The following is a 19,186-nucleotide window of genomic DNA, read 5'->3' on the forward strand; positions in this document are numbered from 1 at the left end:
CCTTAATAGTTCATGTCGATCTCCAGAGAGCTTGACAAACAGAAAGTTTCTCCCCTTGTGGTGTAAGGCTGAACTGCTTTGAACCATGTGCAGACACAGAGGGGGAAAGAAGCTGCCATGTCTCTTCCAACGGAGGTGCCTAGACTATTCTTGGCGCTCTGCTCCTAATCAGAGGCTCTATGACCAACAAGTCACTTTAACTATCAAATGTATGGCTACCACTGCAGATGACCCTGGGCATGTTAGTGTGTTTGTCTTGTTCCATCACTAGACTTTAAACCAGTATATTTCAGTCCACATGAACAATAAAGACCAACTATGCATACTTTTCTTAAATTTTTTATTTTAATATTTTTTAGAGTACTGTTTAATCAGTGAGTACATTGCAGGTACAAACTCTAGGCCATTATACAAGCTGCAGTCAAGTAAAACATGAAGACACAGTCCATTCACTGTGTGTGTGTGTGTTTTAGTCAGTCTGTGAAACCACAAATGGACACGGTAGTAGACAAACACATAAATCACACAAAATTGTGTGAATGCCTTTTTATTTATTTTTTAGAGGGGGGTTACTTTCTACTTGTAGAACTCATGCTCCTGCTCATCCTTCTTGATAACTGTCTTGTAGGCCTTCTCAAAGTCCTTGGCCAGGACAATGTACCTATTTTCACGGACTGCCAGCATGCCAGCCTGAGTGGGAGGAATGAAAGAATTATAACATTTAAAAGAGTTTCCAGTTCTCACACCGACAACAGGTGATATTTAGTTCTCTTTGGAACAAGAGTTAGTAAACGCAATAACTTGTGACTCTTTGACATGGAGTCTTTTGGAGTAGTTTGACCCCCCATGGAAGACTTCCTCCCAACAGCACGGGGTCCCACTCACCTCCTGGCAGATAGAGTTGATGTCTGCTCCGGAGATCTTGTCTGGTCTGGCCACATCTACACACTAGTTAAGGACAACCGCAAACACATATGACACTGAACAATGTAGAGTTCTTTCGGTTACTTAGCAACCAAAGAAAGGTATGGGGAAGTGCATTAGACTTTACAAAGGCGGGATTCAGTTAGAGTACTAAAGTCATGGTTCATTTCACCTTTCATGAGACTATTCTTCCAGATCAGAGGAATAATCAAGGAGGTAAATATTTAATGAAAACTTACAAGCACACTCAATGAACTGGAAACAGAATTTGTTCTGAGCAGGAAAAGATTGCATGATGCTGCTAGTACAATACACACCTGCACCCACACACACACCTGCACCCACCTGCACCCACCTGCACCCACACACACACACACACACACACACACACGTTATGAGAGACTGCTGTAAGTTGGGCATAATAAGGATACAGTCCTCCAGGTCCACCTCCTCAGAGAGGTTCATCTTGCTGGTGATGGTGGAGAAGACCAGGCGTTTCTGTCGGCGGTCAGGTAGGGGGAACTCAATCTTTCTGTCCAGACGTCCCGGACGCAGTAGGGCGGGGTCCAGGGTGTCGGCCCTGTTGGTGGCCATGATCACCTGACAAGAGAACAAAAAGGTGGGTCAGACATTTAAAAAAAAAAACATATTCTCAATGTGACACACAAAGTTACAGGTTAGCTGCATTAATGGGACTACAACATACAATAAGCCCTGGAGACAACATGTCAGAGGCAAAGCCCATAGCGCTCTCACACTTTGCTCACCTTGACGTTGACGGTCTGGTCAAAGCCGTCCATTTGGTTGAGAAGCTCCAGCAGAATCCTCTGCACCTCCCTGTCAGCTGTTTGGGAAGGAGAGAATACAATGAGGGATTACCAATGTCAGGGTTCAACCACACCAATAACTGCTTGGTCTTATTTTCAGTCCTAATAATCAATCCCAATCAAAATTATAAAGTCCACAACCAAGTTTGTCTCTATTGTGGATGTGTGTGTGAATCTGTTCACCTGGATGCTTTAAACAATGACATTTACTGAAATCTTTACAGGTAGTTCTGTTTTGTGGGCAAATTCCGATTCCCAACTCTAACCGGATGTTAACTGCAACTACCCTGTCCTTAACCTTATCCAACTCTATGGTGGTGGCAGTCAAAACAAATCACTTGGCCACAAAAAATGTGAATGTTATTTATTTCCCCAATGCTCTAGGGTCTGTTGACTCCATCTGGGCCAAGGAGAAACCATAGCCTAGCCAACACTCACAGCAACTAGGGGGGCTTTACAGACACATGTTCCACCTGCTTAGTTGAGGCTGATTTGAACATTGTAGTTTTTCAATCAAACAATGTAAACAGCTAAAATGTGAGATCCAGGGTTCGTACAGACAGTAGCAAGTCAAATTCAAGGACTTTCAAGTACTTTTTCCAAGCACTAATATTTATTGTTAAGGACCATCAATTTGTAATAGTTCATATTACGTAGTTCGTAGTCGCCACCGGATGGCAATATATCACCACAAACTAAAAAAAAAACTACTTGGCTGCCTTACAAGCTCTACTCAAAAACATTGTTTCACTACTTATTTACTACATACATATAAGTCAGTACTGATGATTTTGTAATATGAGTAGTGATGAGCAGAGTGTACTGGTAAACACACATTTCCTATTCGCATTTTCATTAAACTTACAGCTAAATGAAAAATTATTATAATTTTTGTTTTTTCCCCTTTCCAATGGGTAGTAATTACAGTCTTGTCTCATCGCTGAAACTCCCGTACGGACTCGGGAGAGGCGAAGGTCGAGAGCCATGCGTCCTCCGAAACACAACCCAACTTGCTTCTTGACACAACGCACATCCAACCCGGAAGCCAGCCGCACCAATGTGTCGGAAGGAACACCGTACACCTGGTCAGCGTGCACCCGTGACGGGCCGGGCGCAGTGCTCTGTTGCAGCCGGCCGCGACTGGGAGGTCCATGGGGTGACGCACAATTGGCACAGCGGGGTTGGGAAGGGATATCCTTGTCTCATTGCGCACTAGCGACTCCTGTGGCAAGCTCCTGTAGCCTAACCACATTGCGGATGGCCAATTGTGCGTCGCCCCATGGACCTCCCAGTCGCGGCCGGCTGCAACAGAGCCTGGGCTCGAACCCAGAGTCTCCGGTGGTACTGCGATGCAGTGCCTTAGACCACTGCTCCACCCGGGAGGCCCATAATGAATGTTTTTAATTGAGCCACTCTACTAGTTAATAGCTACGAAAAAGCGTCCTGCTTCTGACTGGCAGCTTTCGTGTCGCAGGGCGGGTGGGCTGTGTCAGAAAAACGGCACGTAAACGGCCACTAGAACGGCAGGAGCACGGATGCCACTTGATAAAGCGGAATATCGTGTGCCCCCTGTGAATGAGGTAATGGGCAAAAAAAGCTCTGGAGGTTGTAGCAGAGAGTCACACAACGTAGAACTGGCACCAGTGCAAGATGCAGCGTTGTGACTTTCCCCCTTCATGTGGCTCTTCAGGGTCGATTTACCCGTGCTCGCAATGTCAAAGTCTGGCACATTTTTTGCGCCTTACATGGCATGGCGTCGGTTGATTGGGTCCAGTGATGTAGTGGTATAAAAAGGTGAACAAAAATATAAAACGCAATATAAAGTGTTGGTCCCATGTTCCATTAGCTGAAATAAAAGATCCCAGAAATGTTCCATATGCACAAAAGGCAGGATTTGAATTAACATTTTCCCTGCATTTTAGCCATCGAAGTGATGGCTGTAGTTCAGTACCTGCCTGGATAATTGGCAGCGTGTATGGAATGAGGAAGCTCCCCCGGCATCCAAGCGAGAAACACACGAGGAAATAAAACTCTGTCGTCTGCCTGGAAATTATTTTGTCAAGACACACATTTTTTTTCCATAAACACATTTGATCATCATCTGTTCTCCTCTCCTATCAATATATATATATTTTTTAACCCCCCTTTTCTCCCAAATTTTGATCCCCAACGGGCTCGGGAGACGAAGGTCGAGTCATGCGTCCTCCGAAACATAACCCGCTAAACTGAGCTTCTTAACACCTGCCCGCTTAACCCAGCTGCACCAATGTGTCAGACAATATATACCGTTCAACTGACTCCCGAGGTCAGCCTGCAGTAACCCAGCCGGCCACAATGAGTCACTAGAGCACGATGAGACAAGTAAAGCCCCCCCCTGTCAAACCCTCCCCTAACCCAGACAACGCTGGGACAATTGTGCGCAGCCCTATTGGGACTCCCGATCACAGGCGGTTGTGCGCTACTCAGGAGGCCCTCTCCTCTAATTTTCATTTAAGTGCCAACTTGAGAAAACGTCAGATTTTCAAGGTATTCCAGTACTTGAATGTCAGTACTTTAAGCACCTTGAGAACCCTGAAGAACACAGGTAGAAACATTTGATAACAGAAATGCCCATCTGTAAATCTGCTCTATTTTGCTTGTCTTATTGGATTTGGTTGCTATGTGCAATGCTAGTGATTAGCCAATGACCAGTCCATTCCATAGCCTATTCTGTGCAGCTGATTCTAAATACCTCCAGTCTGTGCATCAAAACGCTTGGTAGCGATGGCATCGATCTCATCAATGAAGATGATGGCGGGGGCGTTTTCCTTGGCCAGCCGGAAGACGTCACGCACCATGCGGGGGCCCTCACCCAGGTACTTCTGCACAAACTCAGAGCCTACCACACGGATGAACGCCGCTGAGAGAGAAAGTGACAGAGAAAGAGACCAAGACATCAAATGCATTGGTCAATAACCAAATACTGATATGGTAACATGACAATTATTTGCAACAAAAAAATGACAACATAGCCTAATCATGTTAGCACCAGTGCATCCTATAGATAATGGTGAATGAACATGGTGAATGGCCTACCTGTAGTGTGGTGAGCCACAGCCTTGGCCAGCATGGTCTTCCCACAGCCAGGAGGCCCATACATCAGAACCCCCCTGGGCGGGTCAATGCCAATCTGTTTGTAGAGTTCAAAGTGTGTGAGTGGAAGCTCCACTGCTTCCCTCACTTCCTGCTTCTGGATATCCATCCCTCCGATGTCAGCATACATCACATCCGGCTTTTGGTCTGCAAGGGGAGATACAGGAAAATAACGCATATAACATAAGAGGAGAGGAGCTGCACTACAAGTGATAAGGTATCAATGATTGGAATATGCATGCAATGTATGTAAGCACGCATGAATGCATGATTTTTCCACTCACAATTGTGCAATATATATGGGTCAAAGATGTATAAATTTGGTGTCCGAAAGCCATTAATTTAACATAAAAATATATTGATCAATATAATATTAAATCACTCTTACCCTTCTTTTCATCCAGAAATATTTGTGTTGCAAACTATTACAATAAGGGAGTTATTGAGCTCTAGTGTCCTTCAGTGCAACTATCCAGGTAAAAATTTGAATTATGCGTTTTTAAAATGTAGAAATTCATCCTAAAAAATATAAATGAACACCCATGGCATAACTGTTAGTGTTTGCAACAATATATAGAATAATGGGCGACAATACTGTATCTAAAAAATATTTTAAACCGAGAATAACTTTTGTCCGAACATTTGCACTTCATCAATGTCATAAAGTAGAACAAAGGCAAAAAGCCATTTTAAAACATATAACATGGTAATTGTGTGACATCAAAAAGAAGATGCTCTATCAATGTGATGAGGTGAGTAAATGGCTGAATTATTTTATGATTTCACCTTTTCACCCTCTAGTAACCTTTGTAACAAAAACGCATTCCCTTCAGTACAACACAGAAAACGTACTTTTAATGTTATTTTATAAAAAGCTATATTAAATATAAAAAGTAAGGATAATCTTTATAAGTCAAGGTCATTAATTTATATAGGTTGCCAAAAAGCACTGCCTGTTAAATATGTTTGTATGAAATCTGTCCTTCAAGTATCACACTTTTGTCCTTCAGCACAACAAAAGTTTCATGTTACATCACTCGTTAGGCTGAATGACAGTAGCTTTGTTATCCCATGTTTTCAACTAGTTTATTATGCAATTCATATTTACTTGTATGAATACTGATTATAATTTTAAACAATTGTATGGCATTAAGGTATTTCAAGGCATTTCAAGGCATAGATGCCGTTATCTAATAAGGAGAGGGCTGCACGGCACAGACAAAAGATTAGCGCAGAACCAGAAAGACTAGCCAGAAAAAAAGCAAGGCATTGTTTCCATGCTGTCGTCAGCAACAGAATAGGATATAAAGCTGAGTGGATAACACTTAACATTAAGTTGCACTATTACACTGTAGTTAATGTTTAATTGGACTGTTAATACGGTATAACTGATGGATTATATTAGTTCATATAATATTACACACATAATTATGGATAAAAAATGAATTATATTAGTTAATAGCTGCTTCACATTTGGGGGACTTTATGAAAAATCGAGACTGTACAAGTTTGAATGAAGTAGTTTGATGGCCATTTTATGTAGCTATGTCTGTAGTCATCTTGAAATTGCATTTATGTACCTGCATTGAAGCGAAATGTACCAGTTATAGTGTAACAATGTATAATGAAAACATTAACTATGTAATAATCATGTAATAATGCAAATTAACGCAATGTAAAGTTTTGCCACAGGCTCAAATTATAGTAAAGTGATTATTAACATAAGCAATGAAATAATAACAAAACATGTTATAGAGACAAAGGGAGGGGGAGTTGATTTAACTTTTAAACTTTGATTAAGTGTCATCATTGTATAGCCTACTATTAATAGACTACTAATAACTTTTAATGGATGTGAATCTTATTCTGTGCCAGTGTCATAACTATTACATTTTCCAGCTATCAGAGAAGGATGTCAATGTCAACCCTGATCATCCACCGATCCATACAATGACAAAATCTGAAAAATGGAGATTAAATTTTAAGCAAAACTGTTTTTTGCGCAATGTTTATGGAATGTTTTCTAATTAATGCTTTGTTTGAAATATTCAATGCTGATTTAATCCTAAATTAAACCAAGTAAACTGTACCTCATGTGCCAATTAAACTATGCTGCATAGTAAAGCCTATGTTCTTTATCTGTGTGGCGTATGGGTCATTTCTCTCTCTCTAGTATGGAAGCGATCTAAGTTCAGCTAGCCTGCACATTTTAAACATCTTATCCTGTCTTTTTATGCAGTTTTATAACTTAAATTATTGCTCAAGGAATCACATTTTATCAATATTTGTGGGCCGTAGCGATGTATTCAGGGTAACAAAATATTGTCATACAGTCTAACATCAGTATTTTATATTAAAATACAATAACTTTGTTTTGTTGACTCAGTTAGTTATATTTCTGCCAGTCGAAGCAGAAATGTTGTGATTATGAAAAAAAAAAAAAAATGTTTATTTAAACACTTAGTGTTATTCTAAAATACATTTTACTAGGGTACAGTCATATGAATCACAAAAAATAAATGATTAGCTTTATTCTTGGATATAACTTCTATAAGGGCATAGGTGACACGCCAATGAACGTACAAAAGCAGCCACTGCCAGCTAGCCTACAAAGTCAACAACGCAGCCACTGCCAGCTAGCCTACTTCAGCAGTACTGTATCATTTTAATCATTTTAGTCAATAAGATTCTTGCTACGTAAGCTTAACTTTCTGAACATTCGAGACGTGTAGTCCACTTGTCATTCCAATCTCCTTGCATTAGCGTAGCCTCTTCTGTAGCCTGTCAACTATGTGTCTGTCTATCCCTGTTATCTCCTCTCTGCACAGACCATACAAACGCTCCACACCGCGTGGCCGCGGCCACCTAATCTGGTGGTCCCAGCGCGCACGACCCACGTGGAGTTCCAGGTCTCCGGTAGCCTCTGGAACTGCCGATCTGCGGCCAACAAGGCAGAGTTCATCTCAGCCTATGCCTCCCTCCAGTCCCTCGACTTCTTGGCACTGACGGAAACATGGATCACCACAGATAACACTGCTACTCCTACTGCTCTCTCTTCGTCCGCCCACGTGTTCTCGCACACCCCGAGAGCTTCTGGTCAGCGGGGTGGTGGCACCGGGATCCTCATCTCTCCCAAGTGGTCATTCTCTCTTTCTCCCCTTACCCATCTGTCTATCGCCTCCTTTGAATTTCATGCTGTCACAGTTACCAGCCCTTTCAAGCTTAACATCCTTATCATTTATCGCCCTCCAGGTCCCCTCGGAGAGTTCATCAATGAGCTTGATGTCTTGATAAGCTCCTTTCCTGAGGACGGCTCACCTCTCACAGTTCTGGGCGACTTTAACCTCCCCACGTCTACCTTTGACTCATTCCTCTCTGCCTCCTTCTTTCCACTCCTTTCCTCTTTTGACCTCACCCTCTCACCATCCCCCCCTACTCACAAGGCAGGCAATACGCTCGACCTCATCTTTACTAGATGCTGTTCTTCCACTAACCTCATTGCAACTCCCCTCCAAGTCTCCGACCACTACCTTGTATCCTTTTCCCTCTCGCTCTCATCCAACACTTCCCACACTGCCCCTACTCGGATGGTATCGCGCCGTCCCAACCTTCGCTCTCTCTCCCCCGCTACTCTCTCCTCTTCCATCCTATCATCTCTTCCCTCTGCTCAAACCTTCTCCAACCTATCTCCTGATTCTGCCTCCTCAACCCTCCTCTCCTCCCTTTCTGCATCCTTTGACTCTCTATGTCCCCTATCTTCCAGGCCGGCTCGGTCCTCCCCTCCCGCTCCGTGGCTCGACGACCCATTGCGAGCTCACAGAACAGGGCTCCGGGCAGCCGAGCGGAAATGGAGGAAAACTCGCCTCCCTGCGGACCTGGCATCCTTTCGCTCCCTCCTCTCTACATTTTCCTCCTCTGTCTCTGCTGCTAAAGCCACTTTCTACCACTCTAAATTCCAAGCATCCGCCTCTAACCCTAGGAAGCTCTTTGCCACCTTCTCCTCCCTCCTGAATCCTCCTCCCCCTCCCCCCTCCTCCCCTCTCTGCAGATGACTTCGTCAACCATTTTGAAAAGAAGGTCGACGACATCCGATCCTCGTTTGCTAAGTCAAACGACACCGCTGGTTCTGCTCACACTGCCCTACCCTGTGCTCTGACCTCTTTCTCCCCTCTCTCTCCAGATGAAATCTCGCGTCTTGTGACGGCCGGCCGCCCAACAACCTGCCCGCTCGACCCTATCCCCTCCTCTCTTCTCCAGACCATTTCCGGAGACCTTCTCCCTTACCTCACCTCGCTCATCAACTCATCCCTGACCGCTGGCTACGTCCCTTCCGTCTTCAAGAGAGCGAGAGTTGCACCCCTTCTGAAAAAACCTACACTCGATCCCTCCGATGTCAACAACTACAGACCAGTATCCCTTCTTTCTTTTCTCTCCAAAACTCTTGAACATGCCGTCCTTGGCCAGCTCTCCCGCTATCTCTCTCAGAATGACCTTCTTGATCCAAATCAGTCAGGTTTCAAGACTAGTCATTCAACTGAGACTGCTCTTCTCTGTATCACGGAGGCGCTCCGCACTGCTAAAGCTAACTCTCTCTCCTCTGCTCTCATCCTTCTAGACCTATCGGCTGCCTTCGATACTGTGAACCATCAGATCCTCCTCTCCACCCTCTCCGAGTTGGGCATCTCCGGCGCGGCCCAAGCTTGGATTGCGTCCTACCTGACAGGTCGCTCCTACCAGGTGGCGTGGCGAGAATCTGTCTCCTCACCACGCGCTCTCACCACTGGTGTCCCCCAGGGCTCTGTTCTAGGCCCTCTCCTATTCTCGCTATACACCAAGTCACTTGGCTCTGTCATAACCTCACATGGTCTCTCCTATCATTGCTATGCAGACGACACACAATTAATCTTCTCCTTTCCCCCTTCTGATGACCAGGTGGCGAATCGCATCTCTGCATGTCTGGCAGACATATCAGTGTGGATGACGGATCACCACCTCAAGCTGAACCTCGGCAAGACGGAGCTGCTCTTCCTCCCGGGGAAGGATTGCCCGTTCCATGATCTCGCCATCACGGTTGACAACTCCATTGTGTCCTCCTCCCAGAGCGCTAAGAACCTTGGCGTGATCCTGGACAACACCCTGTCGTTCTCAACTAACATCAAGGCGGTGGCCCGTTCCTGTAGGTTCATGCTCTACAACATCCGCAGAGTACGACCCTGCCTCACACAGGAAGCGGCGCAGGTCCTAATCCAGGCATTTGTCATCTCCCGTCTGGATTACTGCAACTCGCTGTTGGCTGGGCTCCCTGCCTGTGCCATTAAACCCCTACAACTCATCCAGAACGCCGCAGCCCGTCTGGTGTTCAACCTTCCCAAGTTCTCTCACGTCACCCCGCTCCTCCGCTCTCTCCACTGGCTTCCAGTTGAAGCTCGCATCCGCTACAAGACCATGGTGCTTGCCTACGGAGCTGTGAGGGGAACGGCACCTCAGTACCTCCAGGCTCTGATCAGGCCCTACACCCAAACAAGGGCGCTGCGTTCATCCACCTCTGGCTTGCTCGCCTCCCTACCACTGAGGAAGTACAGTTCCCGCTCAGCCCAGTCAAAACTGTTCGCTGCTCTGGCTCCCCAATGGTGGAACACACTCCCTCACGACGCCAGGACAGCGGAGTCAATCACCACCTTCCGGAGACACCTGAAACCCCACCTCTTTAAGGAATACCTAGGATAGGATAAAGTAATCCTTCTCACCCCCCTTAAAAGATTTAGATGCACTATTGTAAAGTGGCTGTTCCACTGGATGTCATAAGGTGAATGCACCAATTTGTAAGTCGCTCTGGATAAGAGCGTCTGCTAAATGACTTAAATGTAAATGTAAAAGCCTTTTAGAGAATTGTAATTGATGTTGTATTTTTTTGCTACTTTGAAAACCTTGTACGTCTTTGACCCATATTACAAAAGGGATAGGCATACCAGGGGGTAGAATAGTGTGTATGTGTACCTGATGTGAGCATCATGATGCTGCTGTCAGCCTCTGGGGGGAGCACGTCCACCAGGGCATTACTGTGCTTGTGCAGGGCCACCGACGCATTGGGCTTCAGCAGCTCTCTGTCGATGGTGCTTAGGATACGCACATAGTAGTTTGAGCCTGAGTCAAGGAGAAAAGGGGGTGGACCGAGACAGAGAAGGGGGTGGACAGAGACAGAGAAGGGGGTGGACAGAGACAGAGAAGGGGGTGGACAGAGACAGAGAAGGGGGTGGACAACGAGAGAAGCAGAGAAAGAGGGTGGCACAGGGAAAGAGAGGGGGAAATGTCATTAGTGAATATTAGAGGCAAATGTTCAGCATCACAGTAAGAAGAGGCATTGGTGTTACTGTGTAAAATATAGGTGCTTATGGGTGTGTGGCTATTAGAGAATGACCGATAAGGATTTTTTTAGGGGTCAAAGTTGTCCGATATTTTAGGCAGATATACAATATAACATTTCCCAAGGACAGCCATGTATGCAATAACTCATCAATATTAAAACCGAACAATACATTTGACTTAGTTATTACCAAACGAAATAACAATGGTCACTTTATTTGAATGGTAAATATCTTGTTAAACTGGGTAAATGAAGATGTCATAGGCATACTCACAATACAGGTGAATCCATATTCAATAGGAGTGTGTGCATGCATTGAGTTATTGAGCTTGTTTTGGCTGATCAATGGAGTCTATGGCGCTACAGATGACAATCTGTTAGTCCTTCATTTTGGACTAACAGTATATTAGCCAACTGATCAACATTTGCACAGGAGCATCACTCTAGTATGTCACACCTGTATGGAATGACATCATATAGGCACTGCTGTTCGTTTGAGAATATAAAATATATATTTAACACAAATGAGTCCAACGTAATGTTATGATTTGTGAACAAGGATGTTTACGAAACTAGTATTACGAAACTAGTATTTTATGTCATTTTCCGGTACCGGGAGAAAATATTCTCTCTCAACAACTCAGCTGCAAGGACAAAATTTTAAACATCTCAATTGGCTATTCCATCTGTCAAGAAAGAAATGGGTGGGTTAGAAATTGATTCTACTTCTACATTCGGATAGAGCAAGGCTGCAACTTCGCTCCCTTTCACATCGCTCATATCACTTGCTGTTTACTGCTACTACGATAAATACAATGAACAAAATATAAAACGCAACATGTAAAGTGTTGGTTCCATGTTTCATGAGATGAAATAAAAGATCCCAGAAATGTTCCAAATGCACAAAGTTATTTCTCTCAAATGTATGCACAAATTTGTTTATATCCCTGTTAGTGAGCATTTATCTTTAGCCAAGATAAAGCCATCTACCTGACAGGTGTGGCATAACAAGAAGCTGATTAAACAGCATGATCATTACACAGGTTCACCTTGTGCTGGGGACAATAAAAGGCAACTAAAATGAGCAGTTTTGTCACAACACAAAGTCACAGATGTCTCAAGTTGAGGGAGCGGGCAATTGGCATGCTGACTGCAGGAATGTCCACAAGAGCTGTTTCCAGATAATTGTATGTTAATTTCTCAACCATAAGCCACATTGAATGTCATTTTTGAGAATTTGGCAGTACGTCCAACCGGCATCACAACCGCAAACCCTGTGTAACCACGCCAGCCTAGGACCTCCTTCACCTGCGGGATTGTCTGAGACCAGCCAACCGGATAGCTGATGAAACTGTGGGCTTACACAACCAAAGAATTTCTGCACAAACTGTCAACTAACCGTATAAGGGAAGCGCATCTGCAATTTTGTTCACTGTGTCAATTCATCAGTTTCTCAATACTGCACCTTTCTGTTGGAGAATGAGCTTGCTTGCTCCTGCTGCTGATTTTCCCAGCTAGACATTCATCGGCATTGTGCAGTGCTCGTGGCTCAGGTTGTGAGTGGCGGCTGGCATAGCAGCAGAATTGCTAGGCAGAGGGACAATCAGCAAAGCCGATAGAGAAGGGCCGATATCGACTTGGATTCAAGTCTCCAGTCTCTGGATCCAACAACCAGAGGCTTACCTACACAATCTATGTGAGGACAGACAAAAGTGTAAAAATACTGTACCTGTGGTGGAGCCCACGATGGCTGTGTTTTGGTCCACAGCCTCCAGGAACTGGCCGATGACCAAGGGGATACTCTGTATCCTCTTCACCTCCTCCTGGGCGTGGAGGAACTCCTTCTTCAGGTTCTTCTGTTCATCTTTGATGTATTCCTCCTGCACCTCCAGAAACTCCAGCTCCTGCTGCAGCTTCTACAATAGTAAAGGGGAGATTGTAAATGGTGTCATGGAGAATTAATGTTTATTGATTAATCATAGTGATCATATTACTCTAGTGCTAGCCTCCCTACAATGGCTTACTGTTATGGCTAGGGCTGATTTCAAGGTTTTACTGCTAACCTACAAAGCATTACATGGGCTTGCTCCTACCCATCTTCCAGATTTGGCCCCAAAAAAAATATTCTTTAAACTCTGTCAAATCATTGCTAGACAACAGTTTAAGTCTGGCCATATATTTAAGTCAAAACTAACTTGGCCACATTCACCGTCTTCTCGGTAAGCAACTCCAGCGTAGATTTGGCCTTGTGTTTTAGGTTATTGTCCTGCTGAAAGTTCAATTCATCTCCCAGTGTCTGGTGGAAAATATATTGAACCAGGTTTTCCTCTAGGATTCTGCCTGTGCTTAGCTTCATTACATTTCTTTTTTTGTCCTGAAACATCCCCAGTCCTTCACTATTACATAAATACCCATAACATGATGCAGCCACCACTATACTTGAAAATACAGACGGGTACTGTGTTGTATTTGCCCCAAACACAACATTTTGTATCCAGGAAAAAGTTCATTGATTTGCCACATTTTTTGCAGTATTACTTCAGTGCCTTGTTGTAAACAGGATGCCGCTTTGGAATATTTTTTATTCTGTACAGGCTCTCGTTTTCGCTCTGTCAATTAGGCTAATATTGCTGAGTAATAACACCATTGTTGATCCATCCTCAGTTCTCCTATCACAGCCATTAAACTCTGAAACTGTTTTAATGTCACCATTGGCCTCATGGTGAAATCCCTGAGCTGTTTCCTTCCGACAACTGAGTGAGGAAGGACGCCTGTAACTTCGTAGTCGCTCTGTGTATTGATGCACCATCAAAAGTGTCATTAATAACTTCACCATGCTCAAAGGGGTATTCAATGTCCGCTTTTTTTTTTAAAGTCAGTTTTCAATGTTTGTTTTAAAAAATAAATGTAAAAACCTGCCGATATCTGCCTTCTGTGCAAGTCATTGTAAATTCTCCCTGGTCTTTGTGGTTGAATCTGTGTTTGAAATTCACTGCTCAACTGAGGGACCTTACAGATAATTGTGTGTGGCGTACAGAGATGAGGTAGTCATTCAGAATTCATGTTAAACACTATTATTGCACAGAGAGTGAGTCCATGCAACTTATTTAGCACATTTTTACTTCAGAGCTTATTTAGGCTTGCCATACAAAGGGGTTGAATACTTGACTCAATACATTTCAGCATTTCATTTTGAATTAATTGGTTTAAAAAAATAGAAAAATATTATTCCACTTTGACATTCTTAGGTATTGGGTGTAGGCCAGAAGCCAAAAAAAATCTATTAAAATCCAGGGTGTAACAACAAATTGTGGAAATAGTCCAGGGGTGTGAATACTTTCTCTAGGCACCGTAATAGTTCACATCTTTACAGTGATTGAAGAAATCACAGAAAGGGCCTGTATGATTTATATTGCATTTCTTGTGGTGCTGAAAGAAATTAGATCTCAACAGTCAAGCATAGACACACAGAAGCTGTTCACAGTACAGACCTTGTATCTGCTGTAAAGGTCTTCAAGATCTTCTGGTTCTGGGGCCAGGAAAGAAAGCCCCGTCTGGGGTCGTGAGTTCAGCATGGCAGGCACTTCGTCCTGTGTAGACACAAGACAACACAAACATTTACACAAATTCTACGTTGAGAGCATACCCCCAAATCTGTGAAAACTCTATAGCTAATGTTACTAACGTTAGCTAACTGTTTGTTGTGTTGCTAGCTAGCTAGTTAATTTACTTGCCTAATGCTGGGTGAGTGATGACCGACAGAAAATGTGAGAGACGCGGATTGGAAGACATTTCAATCCACGATTGTTTCAGTGCTGTTCCGTAACGGATAAATACGTTACTGCGGTAGGTGTCTTGGCTAATAATTCACAAGTCATTCAACATTAGGCTCAGTCATATGCAATTTAATTTATCGCGCTAGCTAATTAAGCTAGCTCGCTAACGTCACATTCGGTTGTTTTCTGACTTGTTAACTAACTTCACTATCTAACCTTACCTGTCGGCCGTTTAATTACTTTGTTTACGTTGTAGCTTGAAGCGTACCAATACTACCTCCACAACATAAATAGATACGTAGCCACACCAAAATACAAACGTTTAGCTAACTAGCTAAAGTTGCCTAGCTTGCCAGTTGCGATAGCATGTTAGCTTACATGACAGAGCATTTACAGTGCCGTGAATAAATTGGCACGTTTAGTTGGATGACGTACGATTTAAATGTATTCACATAAGACTTTAGACTAAAGGTAGTACGTTTTAAGTTGTCTATACTTTTTAAACCTTTGTATAATCAAAAACAACGGTGAAACGGCGTGAAAATGTACACGGTCAAAATGAATCATACCTGAATTTTTTCAACAGTTACTCCAATGTCCTCCATGTTGAATTCCTTATCATGTGACGTTCTACGTAAAGATCCAAGCGACATTTTTGTGATTCATGGGTAATGAAGTTTCTGTGGACAAGTGTTATCAACAAACGTAAATGAATTGAGAGATTGCTCCACAAATAAAATGTTGCGTTCTTCTGAGTAATTTGTTTTCTAAACCTTGCCTCCATCTGATATAGTAAGCAAGCACCCTCAGATCACTATGAATAAGATGAATACTGATGATAGATATGATGGATAGCAGGTGAATGACTGCTCATGCTCTCTTTAGCAGAACAATAGCTTTATGTACAGAACAGTTTGGCAAAAGATGTTGACAGTGACGTGCAATAGGCTAGGTGAGGTGAGGTTTGTGGATTTCCTGCCAGTTAGTTTGTGGCTATAATAGTTTGACTCTACTGCTGCATCTTTCACACCTAGTCTGTTGCATCTTTCCACTGTTGCATAGTTGTTGTTTTTTTGTCTTGTATTTCAAGTCTGTCCACAGATGAAAAAAAACATGCTTTATACCAAATCTATCACGATAACGTTCAGTTGTTTTTGAGGGATCACTGTCCCCCATAGGCTAAGCTTCTCCTAAAGTAAATTGAATTAAAATTGACAAAATCATATAGCCTAATTAGCCTACTCCTGTCTATACAGATACAGATAAAATAATTCAAAATAGGCTACTACACCAGAAAGCATGATTTGGCCACAGAGGATCATTAGCGTCTTTGAAATAAATAAGCTGTGGATTGTTTTTTAATCGCATTGGCGACAGTCGGAAAGGCCCTCAATTAGTATTGAGTTATCAAAATGTACTGAGCAAACAGTATACTCTAAACAGCGATACTCAACTCTTACCCTACAAGGTATGAATCCTGCTTGTTTTCTGTTATACCTGATAATTAATTGCACACATCTGGTGTCCCAGGTCTAAATCAGTCCCTGATTAGAGGGGAACAATGAAAACAATGCATTGGAACTGTCTTCGAGGTCCAGAGTTGCGTTTGAGGGCTTTAAAATGAAAAGGTTCCTGGAGGCGCCTTTAGGGGTTCCTCAGGTTGCAACACCAGTGGAAACTTTTTAAAGAACCTTCTAGGAATCTAGGGCTTTAAGGTTTGTTGTAGAAATTCAACACAGGGACACTGAGTCAATTTAAAATATATATTTTTTAAATCAGCAATCTGGAGAGGTTCCAACAAACTTAATACACAAAGTAGTACATGTCTGGTAGGAGCTCTGTCGGGGCAGTCCCGTGAGTTCTCTTATATACTTGTGTAACGGATGTGAAATGGCTAGCTAGTTAGCGGTGGTGCACGCTAATAGTGTTTCAATCGGTGACGTCACTTGCTCTGAGACCTTGAAGTAGTGGTTCCCTTTGCTCTTCCACTGCATTGTTTTCATTGCTTTTGTGGAGCGATGGGTAACGATGCTTCATGGGTGTCAGTTGTTGATATGTGCAGAGGGTCCCTGGTTCGAGTCCGGGTATGGGCGAGGGGACGGACTAAAGTTATACTCTTACATTGATGCTGTTGACCCGGATCACTGGTTGCTGCGGAAAAGGAGGAGGTCAAAAGGGGGGTGAGTGTAACGGATGTGAAATAGTTAGCGGTGGTGCGTGCTAATAGCGTTTCAATTGGTGATGTCACTTGCTCTGAGACCTTGAAGTAGTGGTTCCCCTTGCTCTGCAATGGAGCGATGGGTAACGATGCTTTGTGGGTGACTGTTGTCTGTGTGCAGAGGGTCCCTGGTTCGCACCCGGTTCGGAGCGAGGGGACGGACTAAAGTTGTTACACTTGCTTAAACAGACAGGTTATATTTGTATGATTTACATTATTCATCATTAATTCATCATTATCATTCGGTTCATGCATGTGACTGACCAATACCTCACAAGGCTTCTTCTCTCTAAGCTGAGACCTTGAAACTGAGACACCCCTTTTGGTTCTCAAAACAATATTCTGGGCGTACTGCAAAATTGCATTAGACTGATAGTGAGGATTCCTCGCAGGCAAGCTCAATCATTCACTTCAATGAACCGAGTGAAATTGGTCGAAAAGCACAAGCATAAAATGTTCCTTCACAGGTTACTTACTGTCCAATGTATTCTAATAATAATTAACGTCATTAACTATATCAAAAGATCTTACTGATAAATATGATATGTTTAGATACAGTCAGGGCTGGAGAGTAACAGATGTCACGAACCGGCTCAAAGCCCGTAACAAAAGGGAGACAACGTGGAGATAAGGAGTAACAAAACATATATTTATTACATAAAGTAAACTAAGTACAATATACAAATGTGTGTGTAATCAGTAGTGTAAGTGAGTGTTTTGCATGCATGAATGTGATAATGCAGGGTGTTGAAAGATGCCAAAGCAAACAACCAAAAGGCCACCAAGAAACACAACAAAATCTAGAAAGGTGTCTGCATGTAGAGAGTCTCTTCCATGAATGTGGAAGAGTTTCATTTATCCTGGGACACACCTGGCCCAGGTGTTTCCCATGTATTTGACGACCCTCCCAACTCCGCCCACCGGCATCCTAATAAGGAAAACAAGAGCAAAGAGAGAATACGTCAGACAGAGTGGGAGGGTCCTCACACAGATTACAAAAAAATGGTAACTGTAATCCGTTTAGTTACCAGCAAAAATATTGTAATCAGATTACAGATACTTCTGAAACACTAGATGATTACTTTGAGGATTACTTTTAAATTCAGAAAGGATGTTTGCAAAATAATTAGTTTACACTTCTCTGTTGTCATGACTGTCAGGGGGAGATCCAAATAGGTCAAATCAGCTTTGCAATAAATAACTTCAACCAGACCCCCTCTCACCCGCAGAGGGGGGAGAATGGAACTGGTGGGTGGGTGACAGCTCATGCACTATTATAAATAAAGGACAGAACATTCTGCTATCTCCCTCTCCAAATTCACCCAAGGAATGTGCCAGACCTTTTCCTGCCGAAACTCTAACATGCTCTAAAGTGAATACTGGAACAATATTTCTAACATAGAACGTGGGGAATGGTCAGAGGCGATCTGGAGAACACTGGTGACGTTTTGGGTGTTATTTTGTGATGTCATTTAAAATGGAATACTATAACTTGGAAAGTATACAAACTATTTATGTGAAGTGTCCATTCAATGCATTGAGCATGAAATATGAAAAATGATGAAAAAAGTGTTTTTATTAAGAGAGGGACATGATTTTAGGAGCCATAAGAGATAATAGTTTCACATAACTTTGTACAAGTGACAAGCTACGCCCCTGAGTGAGGTAAGGGAGCGTGTCAGCCTGACGGAACCACCCATTTGAATTAACTGCATAAAATGATGGGTTACGAATGAACTTATCAGACCAGAAAGATGTCGAGCTGCAGCTCACATCCAAAGTGGTTTGAACTCTGAATTTCAACACCAGGAAGAGACGATAAAGTCACCTTCCGGACAATCACTGGTACGGCTGATTAGCTGCCCTAAGTAAAGTATCTTCAAAAGTGAATTTAAGTAGGAACATTCTACTACTCTAGTCAAATCACCATTGTAAACTACTCTCA

At 43.1% G+C, this 19,186-nt stretch overlaps 1 protein-coding gene across 1 annotated transcript; it reads right to left on the reverse strand.

The window, feature by feature from the left end:
• Positions 1–323: 323 nt before the first annotated feature.
• Positions 324–15,715, reverse strand: LOC118367397 (26S proteasome regulatory subunit 6B). Its single transcript, XM_035750832.2, has 10 exons — positions 15,593–15,715; positions 14,739–14,837; positions 12,977–13,163; positions 10,881–11,027; positions 4,827–5,030; positions 4,483–4,650; positions 1,692–1,768; positions 1,356–1,524; positions 886–941; positions 324–690 (listed from the first exon to the last, which is right to left on the reverse strand). Exons 1-10 carry the CDS (start codon positions 15,674–15,676, stop codon positions 577–579), a joined length of 1,305 nt encoding a protein of 434 aa, XP_035606725.1. The 5' UTR covers positions 15,677–15,715; the 3' UTR covers positions 324–576.
• Positions 15,716–19,186: the final 3,471 nt, after the last annotated feature.

This window comes from Oncorhynchus keta, chromosome 34, assembly GCF_023373465.1.
Source record: "Oncorhynchus keta strain PuntledgeMale-10-30-2019 chromosome 34, Oket_V2, whole genome shotgun sequence".
NCBI classification, from domain to species: Eukaryota; Metazoa; Chordata; class Actinopteri; order Salmoniformes; family Salmonidae; genus Oncorhynchus; species Oncorhynchus keta.